Source organism: Sesamum indicum, linkage group LG6 (assembly GCF_026168435.1).
Source record: "Sesamum indicum cultivar Baizhima isolate 11 linkage group LG6, ASM2616843v1, whole genome shotgun sequence".
NCBI lineage: Eukaryota > Viridiplantae > Streptophyta > Magnoliopsida > Lamiales > Pedaliaceae > Sesamum > Sesamum indicum.
In genome coordinates this window covers 2,988,316-3,014,013 of record NC_142662.1, presented here as the reverse complement: position 1 = coordinate 3,014,013, position 25,698 = coordinate 2,988,316, and the positions used below count along the sequence as shown (strand labels likewise).

The window sequence follows — 25,698 nt, the reverse complement described above, 5'->3', positions numbered from 1 at the left end:
CTATCCTAGAAAGTTAAGGGATGAAAAATGCTAGATGACCTAAGTTACGGGATAAAAAATGTATTTAAGCCTACTGGAAATTACACTTACACCACTTCCCCATTTTTTAGTTTAGCTTATGCCATCCCTTCAAAACCCCTAAATGCCCTTGCTGACCAAGTCATAGCTATGTAAGATTTTTAATGGACCACAATACCCAAGCGGTGTTTTTATATGTAATTACCAAAATTCAGAGCGGTGTCAAAGTAATGTTATAAAAAATAGCAATATGGCCCTATATAAATTTTAATTTATTTACTATACCAACTTTTAATTTAAGACTAATTTTCATAAATTGTAAACATTTTAATCTTTAATGATCACTACAAAAAAGTGGAATTTAGAGTGGGTTTAGAAACGATTTTTTTTTTTTTTTGGAATAGTTTGCAGGACACTTAACTTATTTGGAGCGATTTTTGGAATGGCTCGAAATCCGTCCTTACAAATGGCGTTACAAAATTTTAGAAACGGTTTAGGAAAGATCATTCCTATTTAGGACAGGAACTGTAACACACTATGAAAACCGTTCCTAATTGTCCAAAAAAAATTTATTTTTTTAATTGGTACGGTTTTAGAAACAGTCTGTCTTCTTTAGGAACACGTATGTAAAACAATTTTAGTAATGGTATAAGGAATAGTCTTTTTTAGTTTAGAATATGTACTTAAAACTGAAATAGCAATAGTATTAGAAAAGATCAGCCACTATTTACGAACACTTATTTGAAATAGTTTTAGCAAGTATTTGGAATGGTCAATGCAGTTTAGGAACATGCATTTAAAACTATTTTAGTAATAGTATTTGGAAAGGTCATTTATTTAGATTTGTAACATTTCTTTACCATTACTAAAACAATTCCTAATTTTTTAATTTTTTAATTTATTTATATTTTATAATTTATTCATATATTTAATAAATTGTAACAAATAAATAAATTTATATATTTTAATAAATTTTAATAAATAATTAAATTAATTTAATTAATTTTTAATTAACTATGTTTATGAATTTAATTAATTAACTAATTATGAAATAATGAAATGTAATAAACATTATGAAATATGAATAATTAAGGAAAAATATTATTTAATTAATTAACTAATTATGAAATAATGAAATGTAATAAACATTATGAAATATGAATAATTAAGGAAAAATATTATATTAATATAAAAATTATCTAATTAAAAAAATGAAAAAAAAATAAAACCTAATCTAACCCCTCCTCTTTAACGACATCCATATCGTCCTGGTTCGAGGCCGGGGGGGAGGGGGGGTTTGTTTGAGACGGTTCTGGAACGACTCCTACAAAATAAATAAAATTATTAGTACGTTTAACCAAGAATTATTTTTTCTAAAAAGAATAATATTAATAATCTACTTACCGCCACCTCAGCCGCCCTCAGCTCGCTCCAGCCACCGTCCTCCTTTTTCATGCAGCACCTTTCAAATAACTCCATCTGTTTGGGCGGCTGACTGAGCTGTGCCTCCTGTAGAAGCAAAAAATAGTTAACATCTTATTTATCAACATTGTTTTTTGTTGACAGATGAAGATGGATAAACCTAACTAGTTCTACTGACAAAATTCACTTGATGGGCTAAACAAGCCTAAAGGCATGCATGATCTGGTTACAAAGGAACTATACATTTTTAAATAATTATTAATTATTAATTATTAACTATATTTTAATTTAAAATATTACCTTAATATTGTTATTGTTGACATTATATTGTAAATGATATTATTATGGGATTATTGATCTAATTTTGTGATTATTGACATCATTATGTAAAATATTATTACTGGGAATATTTTTCTAATTTTGTGATTATTGATATTGTTGTGTAATAATGCTATTATTGAGAATATTAGCTAATTTTTGTTAATGTGATTATTATGTAAAAATTTATTAATGGAAATTTGTTTCAATTTTTGTGATTATTTATATTTATTATGTAAAAATGTTAATATTGGGGAAATTGATCAAAAAGTTTTACTAATTTGATTATTATGTAAAAATTTATTAATTGGAATATTGTTCCAATTTTTGTGATTATTTATATTTATTATGTAAAAGTATTAATAGTGGTGAAATTGATCAAATTTTTTTACATAAATTGCATAAAAAACACGTAAATTGTATAAATTACAAAATAAAATAAACGTAAATTGCATAAATTACACATAAATTGAATAAATTACACATAAATTGCATAAATTACTCAAGTAAATTAAACATAAATTTCATAAGTTACTCAATTAAATTACACATAAATTGCATAAATTACTCAATTAAATTACATATAAATTGCATAAATTACTCAAATTAATTTCTATCAAAGAAGTTAATAGCCATGAATGAGTTCAGAGCACTTATTCTTGAACCATCGGAGCCCTTTCCTTATAGAAGCTTTCACCCGACCTTCAACACTGTACACTTTATACCTTGCTATCCGTTTCCGCCTCTTCATCTCCGGCTCAATATTAAATCCCCAGGGCTTCCCCGCCCCCGCCACCTCACACCCGGCCGGAGGGATCGGTGGTGAATCCGACGATTGCTGCCGAGCCATCATGCAGATACCGTTCTAGCTTCCTCTCCCGTTCGCCACCCACGGAACTTTGGTCTGCGCGGACCGGCGCACAAGGATATTATTGAGTTGTAACTACGTGCTGATAATATCCTTTACAAAGTCCTGGAGTGCAGCTCGCAATTAGGTTGTGTGAACACGTCGTGCAATAATATTCTAGCTACTTCCCACCCAAATTAAATAAATGTCATGCTACAATTCTTGTCATGTAATTATTGGTAATGTTATTAATAATGGCTGCCAATCTGGTTTATGATCAATCTGCCTGCCTCATCACTTCCTCTCACAACTCAACTCATTTTGCCACCAAACTTTTTAAAAGAAAATTCTTCTCTACCATTTACTTTAACTCAAATGCAATTTAGTTCAAATTTCAAAATATATATAGAGAGAGAGGGGGGGGGGGTGTTAATGTAAAAGTTGTTGGTAATAAATATTGTTGACCGATAGTATTTTTATATTCTTTTAACATTTAGATCGGGACACACAATATTTACGTATATATAGTTAGATAGATACGATGTATATTTAAAAAAATTAATATATAATTAAAATCGAATTTAGTGATTAATGTGAGTAAAAGTGCAATATAAAATGATAATTGATGGTTAAAGAATGATGTGAACATATATTAATCATATTTAGGAGTATAATTTGTTAAAGTCAGTTTTGAGTCAGAAATGGCTCTCTTGTTTATGTTAGTATACATAAGAGCATAAATGTTAGGTTCAAGATAAGCAGTGGCCCAACCCCATCTAGGATCGGATTGAATTAATAAAATAATGGGATGGATTGGGCCAAGTTTACTTGAAATTGGGTCGGTCCTGGGCCAATCTTAGGTAATGAAACTTGGGACCAGCCCAGCCCAGTGGCCGAGGACCACCTAGTCTTGAGTCGAACCTATTGAGCTATTCTTTTTAATAAAAATAATACATGACATATATGTTTTGTTTTAAACTTCTATATTAACTATTCTAGTAGCTTTTTTTTTTATATACTTTTGAAGCTCTAAAAATCATTATATTTATTGTTTAACTTCTAAATTTTCAATACTTTAATTTATTAGTACTATTTATTTATTTTTTTAAAATTTATTTTAAGACCTTTTTAAATTTATTATTTTAAGTTGTTCATCAAACTATTATTTAAGTTTGTGGATTGAGCCTGGGTTTATAAATAGACCCAATGGAAGCTCATTTAATGGTCCTGGACCATTCCAGGACCGATAATGAATAACAGTGGGCTGGTTCTGCACAAGACTTTTTCAGGACGGTTCTGAACTGACCTGATCCATTGTGCACCTTGATCTTGGGTTGAAGTTTAGTTATATGCTCTATATATTCAATTAATAAGCCCACAATGAATGGAGGAGGCTTATTGGGCTCATGTAAGAAACTTCAGAGGGTCCAGAATTTTTTGGACCAGTTAAAGTACTTATTGTAGCTGGATTGAACCTGTGGTCCACCCCATCATTTGATCCAACTCAACCGGCGTTTTGCTTCCCTACATCATAGCCGTTGGATATCATGCACTATGGTCGGACCCACACCAACGCCACGAGATGTCGGGTTCCAATCTGACGGCCGATATTCGGAACTCATGCGCACGATAACCCCATTCAACCACTCAGCGCACGATAGCTCACTCACGCCAAAGACGATTATCTTCCTCCATGGATGCGCACTGTTCCCTTTCCGGTTCTTCCCCGCCCTTCCGATTTTCCCTTAAATTTGCTCAAACTTTGAAAAGATCGGAGGCTGTTTCCACTTTCCCAAGTCTTTGGTAAGTTATTTCATGCTAATTCTCTTCGTTCTCCTTTGTTTCTATCAATTCTCCCAAGTGCTAATACTATCCTGCTAACAATTGATCCCAGTTATTTATGCTCATTTTGTTTGAGTTCTCGTAGCTGAAGCTCATTAGTAATGTACATTCCTTATTATTGTACGAAAATACTCGTAAAATCATAATTCTTGCGCTGTTTAATACGACTTCGCCATTAATTTTTCAGATGCTGAAATCTCATTTTATATAAGAATGTTTCCGAGGATTGATCGACGCAGAGAAGCATTTGCAGGTTCTAGAGTTTTCATGATCTGGAAATTTTAGCTGGTAAAATAGTTCTTTAATTTTTTTCATCTAGACTACTTTGATTGATTTAAAATACTTCTCGATTGTGATAATGTACAAAGTATAACTGCTGATTATTATTTGAATTTGTATGTGAAGCACTTTGTCGTGTTTCTGTATCCGGACTGCTATGTTACAGAGTCGTTAGTTTCATGGGCTTCTGTGAATCATGATTTCTAAAACTGGTGTCATCAGGGTTTTGTATGTTTTTCATATACTGCGGTCATCAATCTTCTCTCCGCATCTCTTGTTGTCACTGAGTTACTCTGGAAACTGCACTGCTTTTGAGTCTTGTTTATCTCAGCTACGAGTTTGTGCTTCCTGGAGTCCATCTATGTAGCGGATTGTATGTGATTGTTTCTTTTGAGAAGCAGAAAACTTATATTACAGTTTCTGTTGTTTATTGTGTGTTACTTTTCTGATTGGGATCTACTCTGCTCAATCTAATTCTCAATTATAATAAATTATTTCCAGTCACCATATCTGGAGATTGATTTATCTTGGTGGCATAAAATGCCTGAGCAAACAAATATAGTCAAAGAAACTTCTGAGAATGGATCAGAGTCATCTCCAGATGATAATGGCACTATAGAGGAAATGCCAGAAGACACAATATTGTCACGGCAAACATCTGTGAACCTTGTACCATTCATTGGACAAAGATTTGTGTCACAGGATGCTGCCTATGAATTTTATTGTAGCTTTGCCAAGCAATGTGGCTTCTCAATTAGACGCCATCGTACACGTGGAAAAGATGGTGTAGGCAGGGGAATCACAAGGAGGGACTTTACCTGCCACCGTGGTGGTTATCCTCAGCTAAAGCCAACAGCAGATGGAAAACTACAGAGGAATAGAAAATCATCCCGCTGCGGGTGTCAAGCGTATATGAGGATTGTTAAACGGGCTGATTTTGATGTACCTGAATGGCGTGTCACTGGTTTTAGCAATGTCCACAACCATGAACTCTTGAAGTCCAATGAGGTGCAACTACTTCCAGCCTATTGCACGATGACTGCTGATGACAAGAGTCGTATTTGTATGTATGCTAAAGCTGGGATGTCTGTGCGTCAAATGCTCAGATTAATGGAGCTAGAGAAAGGTATTAAGCTAGGCTGTTTACCATTCTCTGAGATTGATGTCAGAAATTTGCTCCAGTCATTCAGAAATGTGGACCGGGATAATGATCCAATTGACCTACTCAAAATGTGTAAGGAGAAGAAAGACACTGATCCCAACTTCAAGTACAACTACAAGCTTGATTCAAATAACAGGATAGAGCACATAGCATGGTCATATGCTTCATCCATCAGATTGTATGAGGCATTTGGAGATGTTGTAGTTTTTGATACAACACATCGTTTGGATGCTTATGATATGCTTCTTGGGATTTGGATTGGAGTGGACAATCATGGAACATATTGCTTCTTTGGTTGCTTGCTTCTTCGAGATGAAAACGTGCAGTCATTCTCCTGGGGCCTGAAGGTACTGACTGCATCTTGGTGTCGCTTATGGCATTTCATAAATTTTTCCTCTAAACCTTTAACACGGTTGATGCTTATATTCTCATTCTAAAGGAAATTGACATTGTTTATTGGTTCGATTTAATGCAATATTTTGCTGGAACATTGTTTATCTTAAAGAATCCTGGGACACTGGGGGACCTAAATTTTGAGTTGACAAAGATAAAGTTCTTAGGAAGTCCTAAAAGTATCTGAACGTCTCTCATTTCTGTTAATTTTGTTGTGATTGGCAGACATTCTTGGCTTTCATGAACGGAAAAGCTCCAGGAACAATTTTGACTGATCAGAACACATGGCTTAAAGAAGCAATTTCTACAGAAATGCCAGGGACTAAACATGCCTTCTCCATATGGCATATCATTTCAAAGTTTTCTGATTGGTTTTCTGTCATACTTGGGCCCCAGTATGATAATTGGAAAGCTGAATTTCATCGTCTTTATAATCTGCACACTGTTGAGGAATTTGAAGTTGGATGGAGGGAGATGGTTGATATATATGGACTGCATGGAAACAAGCACATCGTCAGCTTGTATGCACTTCGTACATATTGGGCACTACCTTTTCTGAGATCATATTTTTTCGCAGGAATGACGAGTACATTTCAGTCAGAGTTGATAAATTCCTACATCCAGCGATTTCTAAGTGCACAATCTGAACTTGATAATTTCGTAGAGCAGGTGGCAACCTCTCTCTCTCTCTCTCCCTCCCTCTCTCTCCCTCTCTCTCTCTCTCTCTCTCTCCCTCTCTCTCTCTCTCTCTCTCTCTCTCTCCCTCCCTCCCTCTCTCTCTCTCTCTCTCTCTCTCTCTCTCTTTCTCTCTCCTGTCCATTTCTCTCTAAATAATTAGAGATTCCAACATTTGCTCTTTTCACAGGTGGCCTCAGTTTTAGATGCAAGAGATCAAGCAGGAGCAAAACTGAAGATGCTACACAAGGTCCCTAGAGCATCTCTCAAAACAGGATCACCAATTGAGTCACATGCTGCTACTGTCCTTACACCATATGCCTTCTGCAAGCTACAAGAAGAACTAGTTTTGGCACCACAATATGCAACAATGTTGGTGGATGAAAGTTATTTTATTGTGAGACACCACACGGAAGTGGATGGTGGGTGCAAAGTGTTATGGGTCCCGCAAGATGAGTTCATCACCTGTAGTTGTCGTCATTTTGAGTTTTCAGGAATCCTCTGTAGGCATGTTTTTCGTGTTCTATCAACAAATAATTGCTTTCACATTCCAGATCAATATATACCTCTACGTTGGCGTGACTCATTGTTCACAAAATCTGCACGCACTTCTTCGGGAAAGGTACAGTTGTTACAGTCGATGATTTCATCACTAATTACAGAGTCGATAGAAACCGAAGATCGCCTTGATGTTGCCTGTGATCACATTGCTTTGGTCCTGGCCCGCATCAAAGAGTTTCCTGGTACAGCAGATGGCAGTAATGATATTGCTTATAACAGCCCCTCTGGTTCCCTGATTCTTCCAGATGTTGAAGATTCTCATAGTATTGCTCAAAGTTTCAGCGGGAATGCTCATGAATGTTTAGCATTTGCCAAGTTGAAAGACAGGAGATCAAGAGATGAACTAGACATGTACAGGAAGAGAAGACGCTGTTCAGTTCCTTGCTGTGGACAATTTGGGCATGAAGCCAACAATTGCCCAATGGTCAGAGATGATGATTTAAACGGAGATGGGCTAGGGTTTCTCTAGCATAACTGTGAAAGATGCGTAGCTGCTCAATAATGTCGTAGATGTGCAGTCCCACATCTTATACAGTAAAATCTTCCAGGCTTCTCAACTGACAGCTACAGGTTTTATATAATCTTACTTTCTTACTGTTACTCACAGGATAGATATATTCCTCACATGATGAAATAGATTCATGGTAGAAATAGTTTGTGCCTTCCAAAGACTGGAAACCAGAGAGCTTTTCCCCTTATAATATATGTTGCTTGATAGTGGGAAATACGTGTAAAAATGCGAAGGTTTAACCAATGCATTATGAATTTAAGTTCTGATGCTATAACTCATCATTTTGTGAATTTCATGAGAATACACTAGTGGCAGCTAAGATAATGCCGTCAAGATTTCGGCACATTTAGTGCTGAAGTCACTATAAGATTGACTGCTCGTTTTCAGGTTCATCAGCTATGGAAACTTTGCTTAGCCTACTCGGCAGTTTCTTGGCATCATTATTTCTGATCCTTCTACCCCTTCTCCGGCGGTGGTTCAGCCCATATACTGCTCTGAGTGCAAGGGCTTTCCCTAAACAGGATTCAGTTTTCTCTCCACTGTTTTGCGAACTCTCTGGAGCTTCATTCTGGTGGCGGTTGAGAGAAACTTCACGGCTTGCTGTTTCAGTAGCCATGGCTCACAAATTTGTATAGAATACCAAAGGGAATTTTATATGTCTTGCTCAGAGGAAACAGGATTGCGATGTTCCCGTGGGAAGAGAGTAACTGAACTTATATACTCGGGTCTTACTAATACTGTTTTTGGCATTTTGGAGAAAAGCGACATGGAAGCTTATGTCAGGGGGCGGTGGTGGGATGAAAAAAGGTAAGGGTGGAGGAGATTGAAAGCAAAGTTTTGCCTTGGCCGAAAGAAATTCTGTTGTTAATGCTCTTCTTCCAACAAATCTTGGATAAGAAGAAAATACATGCCAAAGAAAAGTGAAAGTACCCGCTCACTTACTGCCACCACTTGCTAGAATAACATTTCATGTTCGAGATCCGATTTCTAATGCTCTCTACTGTAAAAGAGAGAAATCCATTGATTTATCTTAATTTATGAGAATTTTTAAGGATTTTGAGTAGAGGGAACCAACATTATTGGTGAATCATTCTTATTATGAGAAAATGAAGAGGATTTTGAGTGATTCCAATTTATTGTATCTCTTCAGTTCTTCCTTCCCTAACATTAATGGGGAATTTGGACTTCGTCAATGTAAATTTGTACTCGTATAAATTGTGAATATCCGACATGATAATGATATCATGTATGTGATAATTGTTATGACAATTGATAGCTTAAGTTGTACAAACTCAGTAGGTCAGCATCACCAAGGCCAAGATTAATGATGAAAACATTTATATGGAGAAGGGAGGAGCACCCGTACCATCGAACATTAAGGGGTCGTTTACTTTTTAGGATGAAAAAATTGGTAGATTTTGAGTAGGTTGGGGTAAAAATGAATGATAGGATAAATACACAAGTTTTATCGAGTGAAGTAAATGTCAGTTTCATGGCTGATTTGTAAATCATTTTTGTGGGGCGTATGTATTTACATTGTAGGATAATTTATGGGTATATTATATGTTGATTTTCAAAAATACCTTGATGGTCATACGCTGTAGATTTTGGATTTGGATAGGTGAGAATCAGTTGGACAAAATTTTGCTTATCCTATGATTGGAATATGGAAGAATGCATTTTATCCAGGAAGGGGCGGTTTGGGTTTGCATGAAAGGGATTCCCTATCAAATCAAACATGTTGAGACAGGTACTGGACTTGGCCCATCTGTTGTCTTGTCAAAATATGATTTGGGCCCTTTCACATGGCCCAAAACTTCAAACAACCTTCACCCGTCTACAAAGTCGGTGGCATGGCATCCAATCGGTCCCTTATTCAACGGCCACGATCTTAAGCTAAAGAAGGGTTCCCGATGACTTATACATGGCCATTCAAAATTCAAATCAGTGGCAATTTGGTGAATAATCGCGAAACCGAGCCGGGATACGAATGAAGACGGTGGTTGGCACCCTATAATGATCATCGGCCCATTTCCTCACGCAAATATCCTCTCCAACTCCAACACTTATTCGGCTCAAAAACCTTTCCTCTCTAAAGTGGAAAGAGAAAATTCTCCTAGTAATCCCTTCTGATCCGACACAGATACACGCAGTTGTTACCTAGAATCGGTTTTCTTTTACTTTTAGATTTTCTTTTTCTTCTTTATTGGATTGACGGAACGATGTCGTTGAGGCCGAGCGCGAGGACGGAGGTCCGCCGGAGCCGGTACAAGGTGGCTGTCGACGCGGAGGAAGGTCGACGACGGCGGGAGGATAATATGGTGGAGATCCGGAAGAATAGAAGAGAGGAGAACTTGCTGAAGAAGCGACGCGAGGGGCTCCAAGCTCAGCAATTGCAGCCTACAGTCAATGTCCCGCAGCTCGATAAGAAGGTAATATCTGATAACCGATTTTGTGTTTTTTTCTTAACCTTCAACATACTATATGGTCTGGTATGTAGGTTCCACCCGATCCCGATTGGATTGGTTGTTCTGTCGATTGATTGTTGAATCTGCTGCGGCGATAGATAGTTGACTGTTGTTTAGGGTCGGATTTGGATTCGAGTGTGTAATTGCTCAGTTCGAGTGTTAATATAGTAGTGTAACATAAGAATTTGTGGATGATTGTTGTAAGCGTGAAATTTAGTTGTGGATTCTATTCCATCTTTTTTTCAGTTGGAAAGCCTTCCAGCAATGGTCGCTGGGCTTTGGTCGAACGATGGTGCCTTGCAACTTGAGGCGACTACTCAATTCCGTAAACTACTTTCGATAGGTAAATAACTAGCATTAGTGTCTGGTAATTAATTTTCACCTTAACTTCCTGTTCTCTGCGTATGTTTTGCGGTTGAAATTTTTATGTTTTGTTAAAAATGACTGGGTTTCTTATGGTTATTATGTTCCAACAGAGCGAAATCCACCAATCGAGGAAGTGATACAGTCTGGAGTTGTTCCTCGTTTTGTTGAGTTTCTTGCAAGAGATGATTACCCACAGCTCCAGGTATAAATTACGGATGAATCCCTGCTGGCTGTTGCTATTGTCAAATTTAATATGTTCTCAAGTAATGACTTTGTTCTGTTTGTAGTTTGAGGCAGCCTGGGCGCTCACAAACATTGCTTCTGGGACGTCAGAAAACACCAAGGTTGTGATCGATCATGGTGCTGTTCCAATTTTTGTGAGACTCCTTAGCTCTTCAAGTGATGACGTGCGCGAGCAGGTACATGTTGCAAAATATAAATGCTCCATGCTCTATTTGCTTATACTGCCTGCCATCTTATGATAAAAGAATACTGATCAAACTATAAGCTGTATTGGTTATTCCGGCCGGACTTGATGTGAAGGTTTGATGATGTATGTAGGCGGTTTGGGCATTAGGAAATGTTGCTGGGGACTCACCAAAGTGTCGTGATCTTGTCCTTAGTTATGGAGCATTAATGCCTTTGTTGGCGCAATTTAATGATCAGGCGAAGTTATCCATGTTGCGGAATGCAACGTGGACATTGTCCAACTTTTGTCGGGGAAAGCCGCAACCTCAGTTTGAGCAGGTTTGTCTTTAAGTGAATCTCACTTTGTTGGAATCCTTTGTGATCTCTTCTTCTGGCAACCCATGTACCCTCACATATCTTATCTAAAATCTCTTGAGCAGGTCAAAGCTGCCCTCCCTGCCCTTGCTCATCTTATACATACAAATGATGAAGAAGTCCTTACAGATGCATGCTGGGCACTATCATATCTATCTGATGGCACTAATGATAAAATCCAAGCTGTGATTGAGGCTGGCGTGTGCCCTCGTTTGGTTGAGCTTTTACTGTAAGTGAAAGATTTATGTGAAAATTGTTCATAGATGCCAAGGCTGTGAAATCTTCTGAAGTTTCAGTTGGTTTGTTGAACTCTTCATATGATTTCTTATTTTTACCGCTTGCACTGTCATTTGTTTGTTTTGTAGACATCCCTCACCATCTGTTTTGATTCCTGCCCTACGCACTGTTGGTAATATTGTGACTGGTGATGATATCCAGACTCAGGTATCTGATTCATTGTTTTACTTCCATGTCAAGTAATAGAGTGATTTCTTCTATGGAAGTTAAAACATAAAATATCTTGTTATGTAATAAAAGTGATGATTTAGGCCCAATCATCTTTTTACTTGTGCTTTCTGTGTACTATGCTTCACTTCAGGAGAGCCAATAATGAGAAATGGAGTCCAGTATCCTCAATGTAATCTTATGGGGTTGTGATTGGTAGTTAAAAGATTTATAAAGGATTTAGTACAGCTAATTTTAGAGGAGAAATAATAAAAGTGATCATTTAAGCCTAACCATATATGTTGTTATGCCTTGTGGTTATGAAAATGAAACCCAATGTCTTCAATGTGGTTTATGTGGTCATGAAGTGGTAGTTAAAAAATTTTAAAAGATTTTTCACTACATGTTGTCTATAGTGCAGTTAGTTTTAGCGCCTCCTGCAGTCCTCCATATATTGATTATTTTACATGTACTTTTTAGACTATTTAGCTGGTGTTGTTTCTGTTCTGATGTTATATTTAGTGCGAGGTGTAGAATTAGCATCATTTTCCATTTTTGTATTCAGGAATGGGCTTCCAACTTGTTTTCTTTCCATATTTCAGGTTATCATTGATAATAGAGCTCTTCCTTGCCTGCTTAACCTGTTGACACAAAACTACAAGAAAAGCATAAAAAAGGAAGCTTGTTGGACCATCTCAAACATCACAGCAGGAAATAGAGATCAGATTCAGGTATTTCAGAGAGCAGTAGAGATGTGTTACCTTGATATCTGTGCTTACTGATTCATGAATCTTCTCTTGACGTGTGAACTGGTGTATCTTAAGCTGCTAGGTTTTATATGTGAGAGCATGGTCATTCTTGTCTCATCACTGATATTGCTCTTATCTTGATTAAGTATTTACTTTTGTTTTTTAAGTTGTACACTGTCAATTGCTGAGGCTGTGTCATTCCAATGAGCAGGCTGTGATTGAGGCTGGTATCATATCCCCTCTCGTTGTCCTGCTTCAAAATGCTGAGTTTGAGATAAAGAAAGAAGCTGCCTGGGCTATTTCAAATGCCACTTCTGGTGGAACTAATGATCAAATCAAGTATAGTAATTTGCCACTGATTTCCTATTTTGTTAATTATAGCAAATCTGGTCTGAATTAGTTCAACTTGTTTGGCAGGCTTTTGGTACGTGAGGGGTGCATAAAGCCATTGTGTGACCTTTTAGTTTGCCCCGACCCAAGAATTGTCACAGTCTGCTTGGAAGGACTTGAGAACATTCTTAAGGTTGGAGAAGCAGAGAAGAATCAAGGTAACACAGGAGATGTGAATGTCTTTGCTCAGATGATTGATGATGCACAAGGCCTAGAGAAGATTGAAAATCTTCAGAGTCATGACAATAATGAAATTTATGAGAAGGCTGTGAAGGTACTTGAAACATATTGGCTGGAAGAAGATGATGAACAACTGGTCTCTGGGGATACTCAACAATCTGGCTTCAACTTTGGAGGCGGTGACCTTCCAGTTCCATCTGGAGGATTCAAGTTTGGGTGAAGGTACGTGCAGTTTTAGTTTAAGTTCTATCCTTTAACATCTAGAATGGGCTTTCCATTTGAATATTCTTGTTGGAGTTGTTTTCCTTGTCTGGATTTGCAACTTGTTATCCTTTGTTATGTGGTGGGAGATCATTGCCAGCATCCCTTATTGGGTGTTTAAACTAATGTTATTCTTAATTTTTGAGCTGATTGTCTTTTGTTGGTTCTTCTTGAATTCAATATGTTGCATTGTGCTCAACAGAGATCAAATGAGAAGTGTTGGTTAATCCTGTTCGCATGTATTTTGAAGCTTCTATCTCAATGTTAATATCGCAACACCATTTGACATGGTTGGGAAACTTTACAGGAGGCTATTATCTCAGTAGTCAAAATGCGCTTCTGATCTGGCCAGTTGAATAGTTGGAGTCAGTGGGCTGTCGGTCTGGGAAGGTTCATCCTAAGTTGCAGTCGCGGTCGATGTCAGGGAGATTTATTCAGTCCATCATTGTTAGTTTGGTCCTCTTAAGGTGGCTGAATAGTATAAAGGTCGTGTGTTGTGATCAGCCGGGTCAGATGATGAGCGTTTGGTTTTGCAAGTGAAACTGCTTGAAGATTAGTGTCCTCTTTTGTTTTGATGGTCCCAATGGTTGAGTTTTTTTCTTCATAAAGTTGGAAAGATGGTATAGGTTCTAGGTATATATATTGCCCATGGAAGTCATTTCCATGTTAAGCTGGAGTAAATAAAGGGAGGACTCATCGTTATATCTGTATTTTTGTGAATGTTTGAAGTTTGATATACTTTTTGGTCAATCGGAAGCAAGAGTGATTGTTATGACTTCCGCGAACGGGTTATAATATTTTGAGAATCTGTATTAATCGAATGTGCATGGTGCCTTTAATTTTCTTTAAGCCATCCATTTCTTGATTGCTGGAAGCCAATCAATTCTTGCTCCAACTCTCTTCTTGATTCATAACTATAATATGTCATTTGCACTTTAAAGTCTTTGTTTTGTTAAAGTTCTTCTGCCAGCATTTTCTATGTTTTCTGCCCAATTCCATCTGAACTTCTAATCGAGGTTTAGTAACTTGAAAATACAAAATGCACTGATTTTTTCTCTATTTCCAATGAAAAATTGATTTAGTTAATCAAAAAATTGAACGCACTTGAAAAATTATTCACATCTGAACTGCAGCTTGTGTTGTTTAATATAAAATGGCGCATCGTATGCACATCTGCTGTCTCGATGCAGATGCTTGGCATATAGCGTTGTCCTTTGCTTTTCAGAAGAATCAGGATCTCTGCGGCTGAAATCAGCTTTCAGCTCCTACAGTCGGTCTGCAAGGGATATGATTTGCGATTCTTCATCATAAGTTATGTTTTTTGATATTGATATTCCAATGAAAACATGGTGCGCAGCAAGTTTTCGCTGTTTCTTCGCCTGATGCAGCACATACTCCATTTCGTTAGAGAAAACAGAGATGTGGAGGAGGAATACCAATAAGTGGTATACACTGATAGTTACACTGTTAAGTTGCCGCATTGAATCTTGGTGCGACAAACAAAACCAAAAATTTTGGACCAAACAGAAGCAGTTGGATTGTTCTCTTCCTGTGTTAACGGGATAGTTACATGGCCCAACCGCTCTCCTATGAGATTAGATGTAGTTATATGTAAATTTTTGTTATTTACAAAATTATATACAATATTCTTGACACTTTTATTTTTGTAAAATAAATAGATCTCTTTATTAGTCGAAGTTTATCAAGTTTATTTAAATAATATAATTTATGTTTATTCTCAATTGACATATTATTGATTTAATGCAGTTCAAACAAATTTTTTCTAAATAAATTATATTTAAGCAGTAATGTATGTGAAGAAGTACATTTTTGCCCTTATAAGGGTATAATTTGGTTAGAAAAATATTGATTGACCTGTAAAAAGTCAGTAGTAAGAGGTAACTATGAATTTCTGTTAAATTCTTTTGCTAATATAAGCGAATTTCATGAATTTTGTTAATAAATAAATTAATAAATCGATAAAAATAAGCATAAAAAATATTAGATATAATTTTATAAATCACAAAAAATCTATATATATACTGCAGTAAACATAAGAAAAAAGGTGTTATAATTATCCCTTCCTTAAATATCGCTTTCGTAATGGTAGAGAGCGAGGGAGATGGTGTACGAAGGTGGAGTAAATTGTACAGAACCGGGGTTATGTTGCTATCCTGCACCTGCAGCCTTTTTGGAGTTGTGGACAAATGGCAATAAATAAATAATGGGTTTTTGGTGTCTCGGAATGGAACAACCCGAATCGGCGAATCCTGTACTTCTCCCCGGCATTTTTCTCCATGAGATACCTTTACATTGGAGCATCTCTAATTTTCATTTGCAAGTTTAAAATGTTTATTTTCGATGGAAAGTTTCAGGTGTTCAGTGTGATGGATGGGATTCCAATCTAGTCTCAAACTCAAATTTAAACTTGAGAACATTTAGTAAAGTTTTTACAACTCATGCCAAAATTAGTAGATGCTGTTCCTAGAAATAAAAGTATGGTATTTAGCTGATGTATAGTGAGCTTTTAATGTCTCTACTCTTCTAAATACTCCAAATATGCTTTTAGAGGTGCATTAAATCCTGCAAAACAAGATAGCGTTAGGGCCAAGCCAAAAGAGGGTTCAATTATGGTTTTTCGATGCTCAAATCAATCTTGAGCTCAAAGTCTCTAAGAGAAATAGTGTAACAAGTTGGAGTAGCAAAATTTGTACCTGACGAGGGAGAGTCAATATTTATAAATGCCGATCTGGTTGTACGATTTCACGTACACCCTTTATCGAAAACATGATGTACGATGTGCAATAGGCCATACATACTGGAAATGAACAGTGACAGAGGGTGGTCCTAACAGACAAGGTAATGTTTTTGTCAGTTAAGGATGCTTGCCCTTTTGATCAAATACGAAGGTCTCATGGATACCTTATAAAGTAGCAAAATAGCAATAGATATAAAGCCCTTAGGAAAGGTCTTCGAACATACTATTTTTGAAGGTCTCCTGTGGAGTCTTCTATGATAAATTCGTGAATATGAAAGGTATTTTGTTGATCTTAAAGATCTCTAATGTGTCATTACAATATCCCCACAGTTACCAAATTTTGAGGATGCGGATCTTCTCCAACACTCCTGTTTCTGCCGAAGATTTTCTGCCTATTAAAAGATATTCTTACTTTTAGAAATCTCACAAGGTTTATGATCTTCCTCCTACCTTCCGTTGGTTTTGTAGTGTATTTCTTGATTGATGGATTCCGCAAGTAATTCTGAGGAAAGAACTTTAAGTGATGTACCTCTTAGAGTTAGATCGGACCTTGAAAATGTTTCTTCTTTCCCTACTGAACAAAATACCGTTCTAGTTGTTGTGTGAGAGGAGCCTCAAATTCTTAGCATGAGGTATGAGAATGCAAATCTGTTTCCTGAAGAGACTATAAACTATGATTGCCCTTGCTTGGGTCTTTCCACTACTCTGACTGCTTCTGATCTTCTCACCCTCAAATCTCAATTTTTTATCCATGATTTATATGAACTCCTTCTCCCATCTCCTAGCGATTGGATTCATCTTTCTCCGTGTAGGGGTAGGACTCTATTCTTGGCTGACTTTGAGGCTAATTTTAGATTGCCTCTACATCCCTTAATGAAAGAAATCCTTAGCAACCTTGGTCTGTGTATTTCTCAACTAACCCGTTGGCCTGCGGATTGGCGACTAAAGTGAAATTTTGTTGAATCTTCATCTCTTTGCACCAATCTTCTACCTTCTTTCCTTGAATTGGGTTCCATTATAAAAAAATCAAAATCCTTGGTATCCCAAAGCGACAAATTATGTTTTTCTACACAAATTTTGTAATCTCATTCTCATTTATTTTTGCAACAGCTTCTGCTTCTACCTATTTAGTGAAATGTTCAACTTCCACAATGGCGAACTTTCTCTGACCTGTGGGTAAAGGAAATTTCAAAGGATATTTGTTCCCTACTGACAGAAAGGATATGTGACTAGGTTAGATACTAGATCTCTTGGCAGCACATGAGGTATATTTTAATATAACTAGCAGCTCTTACAATTCTTAGTAAATTCCAAGGCATCTTTTGATAACGTTGGCCAAAAATACCGTTGCCATAATATCTTCTGAGCTAATGCTCGCCCACCTAAGTGGTTTTCGCTACTACCCTCATTGATTTCTCTCATCATACAAGCGCCTTTCTCTGCATTCAAACATCTCAACAAAATTCCAAAATATGATATTTTATTCAATTAAACCTCAATGCTTGAATTCTCATTTTTCAATTATAGTTTTCATCTTCTAATCTCTCCCCCAAGGAGGAATTTGATCACAAGTGTCCACAGAGACTCGAATGTTAATGAGTTAGGTGTCTTTCAGACCTTTCTATTTTAAGGTCTTTCTCAAACCTTAATCATTGAGGGTCTTTTTTCAGACTTATTTAGTTTAAGGTCTTTTCCAAATCTTTCGAGCTCTGATTTATCTGAGATCAAGGAAGTAATTTTCTAGATTTTACCTTATGCTGCTTGCAAATTTTGACAGAGCATCAGCCCTTTCATTCTCTTCCCCAAAGACCTAGTGCAATTCAAAGTTTAAAATACTGGGTTGGATCTCTCTTACCTTCTCAAGATATCTAACTATGTTAGTTTCCTTTGCTTCATAAACACCTTTAAATTATTGTGCCACTAATTGGGAATCCATGTATGCAATCAAGTGTTTGGCTCTAAGCTGGGGAGCAAGCCTCACACCTACAACAAGTGCTTCATATTCTGCTTCATCGTTGGTCATAATAAAGTTCAACTTTAGGACCACCTTAGATTCGAGACCTTCAGGGTCTCTTAGAACAATTCCTTCTCCCCCTTATGAAGAATTTGAAAATCCTTCCTCTTGAAGAAACCACTTTCCGTCATTAACTTCTTCATTTTGGCTACTCATCCCTACAAAGTAATCTACAATTACTTGCATTTTTATGGTTGTTCTTCATTGAAATTCTATGTGATTTTCTCCAAGTTCAACTGTCCATTTCACCATTCTGCTAGGAACATCAGGTTTTGAAATTACTTGCTTCATAGGTTGGTCAGTTAGGACAATAACAACATGAGCCCGGAAATAAGGTATCAATTTTCTGGCAGTGATTACAAGTGTTGAGGCATACTTTGCAATCAACATATAATTATTTTCGGCACCTTGAAGCATAGGACTCACGTAATAAACTGGTCGTTCACGATCTTATTAAAACTGAACTTACAGCAAAATAAAAAACAACCAAATATAGATACAAAGGTTCCCCTTTTATAGGTTTAGTAAGTAAAGGAGGGGAAGACAAGTAAATTTTCAGTTCATTGAAGGCATTGTCACGTTCTTCTGACTATTCAAAAGTTTTCACATTTCGCAAAATTTTAAAAAGGGCAAACCCTTGTCAACCGCTTTAGAGATGAACCTGCTTAGAGATGCCATTTTCCCTACTAAACAGTTGGATGTCTTTCAAAGGCTTTGGAGTAGGCATATACAGAATAACTTCAGTTTCATTCATACTTCCGCCTTACTTAAATGATTCTTCCAAGTGGATCAAGTATTATGACTCTTTCAAGCTCTTCACAAGCATAACATCAACATATATCTCCATTGTTTTTGCCAATCTGCTCTTGAAACATGCGGTTTACAAGCCTTTAGTAAGTTTTTGCAGTGTTCTTAAAAGCAAATGGCATAAACACATAGCAATAGATCCCATTCTCTGTGATGAAATATCTCTTGATGCAGTCTTCCTCTGCTGTGAATATCTGATGATAGCCTTGAAAGGCATCCATCATACTCAATAAAGCATATCCTATGGTGGAATCCACAAGTTGATTAATTCTTGGAATGGGGTATGGATTCCCTGTAAAAGCCTTATTTAGATTTGTAAAATCACTATACATTTTTCATTTTCCCCCTGGTTTTGGCACAACAACTACGTTTAAGAGCTAATGAGTGTACTGGATTTCTATAACATATCTAGTAGCTTGAAACTTGTTAACTTCAATATCAATGATTTGATTTCTTTTAGGCCCAGAGTTTCTTTTTTTCTGCCTCACAAGCTTTGCATTGGGTCAACGTTTAATCTATGTTTAATAATATCAAGGTTGATACCTTTTAAGTCTGATGCTATTATGCAAATATACCAACATTCTCTCTTAAGAACTCAATCAACATCATTTCCATATCTGAGGGGGAGTTGGCTTTCTATCCTCGTGGTTTTCTCAGAATTTTCTAGAATTAGCTCCACCATTTTGTGCTCAGAAGTTTTTATCCTCTCAACTTTATTCTTTTTGGAAGCTTTTTCTACTTTAAAATCAGGCAACAATTTTCTTTTGCGCAGAATCAGACTTGACTGATGTGTGGTAACACTCCCTGGCAATCTTTTGGTCACCTTTGACCTAACCAACTCCATTCTTGGTTGGGAACTTAAACTTCAAATGGTAAGTTGATACCACAACTTGGAATTGGTTTAGTGCAGGGCGTCCGATATCATGTCATATGTAAAAGGTGTGTCAACCACTAAATATCTGACCATCATGGTTCTCCTACATGGTTCTAGTGATGTTGGTAGAACAATTATACCAAAGGAAATTATAGTCCCACCACCAAATCCTACCAATGGCGAATTCATTAGTTTAACAGTTGTAACATTCAAGTCTATTCTCTTCAACATACTTGGAAAAATGATATTGGCTGATGTCATGTTATCAACCAATACCTTCTAAACAACAATACTTGCAACATCCATGGTGATGACAACAGGATCATCATGGGGGAAAATTAATCAGTTAAGGTCTCTATCATCAAACATGATACCTCCTTATTCGGCTGATGGATAACATAACAAGATTGTGTCTGATACCCGAGGAGCTTTGTCTTGATCTTACATACCTTTTTCTTTAACTTGATGAATCACCACAAATTGGTCCACCAGAGATAGTATTTATGACACCTCGTCGGGGCTGGTTATCATCAATTGGAGATTTTCTATACTATGGGCTACTTGGAGCTCTATTAGACCTTTTTGGGCTCCAAGACTTGCTCCTCTCTTTTGTGAGGGTTGCTTGTTGTGCCTATCAGTTTGCTGGGCGTCGGTATTTTATATGAATTTCTTGACGTACCCTTGCCTTATCAACCTCTCAATCTCATCCTTTGGTTGGAAAAAATCTTCAGTATCATGACCTTTATTTTAGTGAAATTTACAATAAAATTTGGAGATGGTGTTGGGTGTGTTTTCGGAGGTCACTATAATATTCTTTTCTCAATGTTCGTCCAAGTGTTTGCCCTCATAGGGGTTAAAGGTGTGTACTTATGAAACCTTTTATACTTGAGTGCTGGGTCTTTTTCAAACTCGGACTTTGCCATCTCTTTCCCTTTCTTATTCTTTTTCTGTTCGTCCTCTTTACAAGCTGGACCTTCCAATTGTTTTCTTTAAAGATATTATTTCTTTTTCTTGAACGTAGTTTTCAGCAATAAGGTGCAACTCTTCCACCTCTACAAGAGTGTCTCTAGCCAAAGCAGAGTCTAGAGGCCCCTTTCTTCAAACCATGTATCAATATCGTTGTCATCATATCCATTCTTAAACCCGACACATCAAGCACCTCGGTATTGAATCTGTTAATGAAGCTTCTTAAGGTCTCATTCTCTTTTTGGAGAATAGTGAACAAATAGATTGTAGACCTCTTTACTTTCTTTTTGCTGGCAAAATAGTGCAAAAACTTTCTTGAAAGTTGCTCATATGAAACGACCATTGCTAGGACTAAGGTACCAAATCATTCTTGTACTCGTCCATATAACATGGTGATAAAGATCCTATGGTTAAGAGCTTTTGACAGTCTGTATAGTTGCATGATGTTCTCAAAGGCTATCAAGTGCTCTTTTTAAGGCCTCTATGACCGTTGTACCGTGGTAATATGGGATATTTACTCCTAGCGCCAAAGTTTCCACCAATATCTTTGGTATAAAAGGCGATCCTCTCCTCACAACAACATTTTCTGGTGCTGCAGTTGGATACCTCAAATTCTCAATCCTACGGCTGATGGGATCAACTTGCTCGCTCAGCTCTCTGATTTCTTTTACCCTTCTTTGTTCTTCATCTCCACGGGTGACTATTCAATTATTTACCTCCTTAGAGGAGCATGTTGCATGCTTTTTCAAACCTTTTCACAGGGAGCTAGTTGTGCATGTTCTTCCTTGAGAGGGAAGAGCTCTTCTCAATCTTGGATTCACAGGTTGGGTTTTTAGGATATATTGTTCAATGAATCCTTCCTGCTCTTCCACCTCCACCAGCTGAGGTGGCGTAGGTGGTGGTGGCAGCATGACCCTATACGCCGCCCACTCTTTAGACATTTTTCTCGGCCCTCGACACAATAATAGTCTCAAGCATCTTCGGCGGGTTAGCTGCGTGTGTACCCTACGATTCGGTAGTGATTTGCTTTCTATATCTCATGTTCGGGTTACTGGGAATCTCATTCATATTCTTTATATTTAAAAGAACTGGAGAATATTCCTATAGACGGTGCTAAATAATGTTCCTAGAAATAACAAGGTATCTTGGGAATGTATAGTGAGTTTTTAAGATCTCTACAACTCCAAATACTCCGGATATGCTCTCAAAGGTGGCTAAATCTTGCCAAACAAGACAACATTAGTGCCAAGCCGGAAGAGGTTCTGGCGATGACTTTTCGATGCTCAAGTCAATGTCGAGTTCAAGGTTTATGAGAGAAATGTGTAAAGAGTTAGAGTAGCAAAACTTGTATTGGACAACGGAGAGTTAATATTTATAAATGTCGATTTAATTGTACGATTTCACTTGCACCCTTGATCGAAAACATGATCTGTGGTTGTAGTGGGCTGTGCATATCATAAATGAACAGTGACATAGGCTGGTCCCAACAGACAAAACAATACTTTTGTTAGTCAAGGACGTCTGTCCTTTTCACCAAGCACAGGAGTCTCATGGATATCTTAGGTACTTAGCAAAATAATTATGCCAAGATCTTCGAGTATATTGTTTCTGAAGCTCTCTTATGAAGTCCTCTATGATGATTCCGTAAATACAAAAAGTCTTTGTTGATCTTAAAAATCACTAATGTATGGTTTTAAGTATTCCGACATGAGTACCTAAAAACACCACTTACACTCCATCCTTAAATTCAACACTAACTGCTTTTCTTTTTCTTCTCTATACACTTAAATTTTAAAAATTACTCTATACATATAATAGGAAACATAATATTATTTCATAGTACATGATTTAAATTTGATGAAAGGTCAACTCCATTGGACGGTCAAATCAACTCAATTCTATCGCTTTTCATCACTTATTATTAAAAGATTATAAGTATAAGTTTAAGGTGACAGTATTTTATATAGTTAGGTTGACTACTATTGTCGATTACTACCTAAACGATTAATAATCATGTCTTCAAGTGTCTCATTCGATTTGCATGTAAAGTACTCTTATAGTGTGATGATTTATTTTAATGCAGCCGTTCTCACGTAAGTGTTCTTCACATAAATCTTTCACCTGAATTTCTGGGTCCAGCATTGTATCAGTGAAAATAGAACAACGGCTGAGATTGCTTCACTAGGATTTAAAATTTCAACTTGATGAGGGGTATTAGGGTCAATCCACAAGAAATGTTGAGTCAGCTAGGGTTTCATGTACGGCTGACCAGTGTCCCCCAGATACCCCCAGATACCCTGTTTGGTTTTTCTTTTTCTTTTTTGTTTCATATATAAAAACATTACATCAGCCACACTACACACAGTCACACACATCATGAACACTCGCTCACAGTTACGGCTCATTGCTTCCTTGATCTTCTTCCCTTCGTCTCCTCTAAACCTCTGATCGCTAAAATCCCATCTATATTCTCTTCTTCTTTGTTCTTTTCCTCGTTTTTTTACAGGTTTTGTTGTTCTCATCATGTGATTTTCTGAATATCTTCATCACCCTCACCTGTTTCTGAGTGTTCTTTTTCTTCTTCGATTTTTTGGAGCTTCGAACGAGTATATTGCAGTTGATGGTATGGATCTGAAAGAAGACAAGGTGAGAGATCAGATGATCCATTTTCTTCCATTCCTAGAGTTTGTTTCGATCAAATCTTGACAGTTGAAGCTCTTCTTTCTTGGTTGGTTTACTCTTTTTTCCTTTCTAATTTTCAGAAACAAGATTCCGAGGAAAAGAACACCAACAGCGCCTCACCCAAAAGTTGCAGCGATTGTCACACTACCAGAACTCCCCTGTGGAGAGGCGGCCCAGCCGGACCTAAGGTAATTTGAAAAATTAGTAATGAAGAACCCTTCCGTTTTCATCTGTTGACGATCAAACTCTTTGCTTATCTCGCTGATTTTTTTTGTTTTGCCGACTTGATTCGTTAGTCACTATGCAATGCGTGTGGGATCAAATACAATAAAAAGAGGAGGCAGCTTCTGGGATTAGATACCGGAAGAAGTAGCAAGAAAAAGAAGAGAAGCAGCGTTAATCGAAGCAATGAAGTCCGAGAGATTCTGAAAATGCGATTTATGGCTTTGGGAAACGATATGCTGTTGCAGAGATCAAGAAAGCTGATGAGCAAGTTGAGAGAGGAGGAGCAAGCGGCGATACTCCTGATGGCTCTCTCTTGTGGATCCGTTTATGCTTAGTTGAGTAGTACCTGAAGCTGATGGTGGTAGTACGGGAAACTTCTGGGGATCAAGAATTTCTAACCAAATGTAATGTTAGTGTGAGGAGGGTTTTTAGTTTTGATGCTAGTAATTGACTATTGTTAACCGTAGGTGGTTTTTTGCCTCCAATGGAGTGTGTTTGATGGATGGATGTAAGAAGCTTTGAGGGGTTTCTTGGAGGAAGTAGTGATGTAATCCACTAACAATGATTTTTTGATCATGTTTTGCAGTAGAATTAGTCCCTTTAGATTTGTGCTATTTTTCTTGTGTTGCTTTATCCTGTTAGTAATGTTGGTCTATCAAGATTTTAATCAAATACTTGCTCTATCCTATAGGAATTTTGTGCAAAAGTCGGGATCAATACCGACCCACATCTTTCCTGGTTGAATTCTCCTAAAGCGACTGAGCTGAATTGTTTAGTTGTAATATAGTAACCGAAGCCGATATCAACAGAAGATTCTGGCGAAAAGTGGAATATATGTTGAGTAGACTTAGACTGTTGATAATCCAACAAAGCTCGCCTGAGCCCATATCAAATAGACATATGAAACCACTCTTACCTTAGTTGGGCCGGGGCTGGTGATTTGCAATTCCATATTGTTAAAATATGTGCTGCATATAAGAAAAGCCCTCCGATTCAGAGTGGCCGTATTTGGATTTAGGGTATCTTCTTTCTTTCTTTTGTTTCATGCTGCTTCATTGTTATAGTATTAGTCGTGCGTTCCACTAGACTGTTGGGTGGTTCAATGGACGGGGACTTGGTAATGATGGACGCGGCACTGTCTTTGACGGAGGAGGAGGGGATTATTAGATAGTTTGGCATAGCAATAAAACCGGAGACCTAACTCTAGTGGGTCGCCTGCCCACGCACATAGCATGGAACTTTGAAGCCCTTAAGCTTATTCTTATCGATTTGATCTTGCCAGTTAGGTGCTTATCAATCCAATCGTGCGGAGATGACCTCATGACATTTTATCCATTGTCTTTCAAATGTCTCTAATGATCTTAAAATACTCTTATTCTATAGGTCCTCTAAGGCCCTATTCTTTTGTTATGCATACCTAGTAATGCTGCTTGCTTTGACCTCTGTAGGTCCCTTCTTGGGTATCAATAAGGGATGTAGGAAATACCCAGAACGCATTTTCGCTGCCAATCCCCAAGTAGGCACCCTGCTGGCTGGTAGCTGGAGTGCGCCAGCTCGAGGCATGACGTACCCCGCCGGCTGGTAGCTGGAGTGCGCTAGCTCGAGGCATGATGTATCCCGCCGGCTGGCACAGCTCGAGGCATATCCTCACATCATAAGTCCTTCCACTTACCAAGTGAGTTTGTACTAAGGTTGGGTAAGCA

The 25,698-nt window shown here is 37.3% G+C and overlaps 3 protein-coding genes across 6 annotated transcripts; all 3 read left to right on the top strand.

Moving 5' to 3' along the window:
- The first annotated feature begins 4,188 nt into the window (after positions 1 to 4,188).
- LOC105165201 (protein FAR1-RELATED SEQUENCE 11) lies at positions 4,189 to 9,164 on the top strand. Of its 4 annotated transcripts, XR_848077.3 has the most exons (6): positions 4,190 to 4,408; positions 4,635 to 4,735; positions 5,228 to 6,235; positions 6,507 to 6,950; positions 7,147 to 8,087; positions 8,416 to 9,164. XR_848077.3 is itself a non-coding variant. In XM_020694768.2 (5 exons), exons 3-5 carry the CDS (start codon positions 5,267 to 5,269, stop codon positions 7,984 to 7,986), a joined length of 2,253 nt encoding a protein of 750 aa, XP_020550427.1. In that variant the 5' UTR covers positions 4,189 to 4,408; positions 4,635 to 4,700; positions 5,228 to 5,266; the 3' UTR covers positions 7,987 to 9,164. The 4 variants fall into 4 exon arrangements, 3 of the variants coding, with proteins under 3 accessions (XP_020550427.1, XP_011082430.1, XP_011082429.1); XM_020694768.2 differs by having other exon boundaries at positions 4,189 to 4,408; positions 4,635 to 4,700; positions 7,147 to 9,164; XM_011084127.3 differs by having other exon boundaries at positions 7,147 to 9,164.
- An 896-nt stretch (positions 9,165 to 10,060) lies between these two features.
- LOC105165202 (importin subunit alpha) lies at positions 10,061 to 14,518 on the top strand. The gene is made up of 11 exons (XM_011084130.3): positions 10,061 to 10,460; positions 10,743 to 10,839; positions 10,973 to 11,064; positions 11,150 to 11,281; positions 11,424 to 11,609; positions 11,711 to 11,874; positions 12,011 to 12,089; positions 12,692 to 12,820; positions 13,050 to 13,177; positions 13,256 to 13,630; positions 13,977 to 14,518. The coding sequence occupies exons 1-10, from the start codon at positions 10,251 to 10,253 to the stop codon at positions 13,626 to 13,628; spliced, it is 1,590 nt and encodes a 529-aa protein (XP_011082432.1). The 5' UTR covers positions 10,061 to 10,250; the 3' UTR covers positions 13,629 to 13,630; positions 13,977 to 14,518.
- An 8,917-nt stretch (positions 14,519 to 23,435) lies between these two features.
- LOC105165203 (GATA transcription factor 15) lies at positions 23,436 to 24,609 on the top strand. The gene is made up of 3 exons (XM_011084131.3): positions 23,436 to 23,734; positions 23,851 to 23,958; positions 24,067 to 24,609. The coding sequence occupies exons 1-3, from the start codon at positions 23,714 to 23,716 to the stop codon at positions 24,328 to 24,330; spliced, it is 393 nt and encodes a 130-aa protein (XP_011082433.1). The 5' UTR covers positions 23,436 to 23,713; the 3' UTR covers positions 24,331 to 24,609.
- Positions 24,610 to 25,698: the final 1,089 nt, after the last annotated feature.

Excerpts from the sequence above, each read along its gene's own strand:
- LOC105165202 (XM_011084130.3), top strand. The coding sequence starts at position 10,251 with ATGTCGTTGAGGCCGAGCGCGAGGACGGAGGTCCGCCGGAGCCGGTAC. Across the intron at positions 10,461-10,742 it reads TCCCGCAGCTCGATAAGAAG|TTGGAAAGCCTTCCAGCAAT; the intron begins GTAATATCTGAT and ends TCTTTTTTTCAG. Across the intron at positions 12,821-13,049 it reads GAAATAGAGATCAGATTCAG|GCTGTGATTGAGGCTGGTAT; the intron begins GTATTTCAGAGA and ends TCCAATGAGCAG.
- LOC105165203 (XM_011084131.3), top strand. The coding sequence starts at position 23,714 with ATGGATCTGAAAGAAGACAAG. Across the intron at positions 23,735-23,850 it reads TGGATCTGAAAGAAGACAAG|AAACAAGATTCCGAGGAAAA; the intron begins GTGAGAGATCAG and ends TCTAATTTTCAG. Across the intron at positions 23,959-24,066 it reads GCGGCCCAGCCGGACCTAAG|TCACTATGCAATGCGTGTGG; the intron begins GTAATTTGAAAA and ends TTGATTCGTTAG.
- LOC105165201 (XM_011084128.3), top strand. The coding sequence starts at position 5,267 with ATGCCTGAGCAAACAAATATAGTCAAAGAAACTTCTGAGAATGGATCA. Across the intron at positions 6,236-6,506 it reads CATTCTCCTGGGGCCTGAAG|ACATTCTTGGCTTTCATGAA; the intron begins GTACTGACTGCA and ends TGTGATTGGCAG. Across the intron at positions 6,951-7,146 it reads TTGATAATTTCGTAGAGCAG|GTGGCCTCAGTTTTAGATGC; the intron begins GTGGCAACCTCT and ends CTCTTTTCACAG.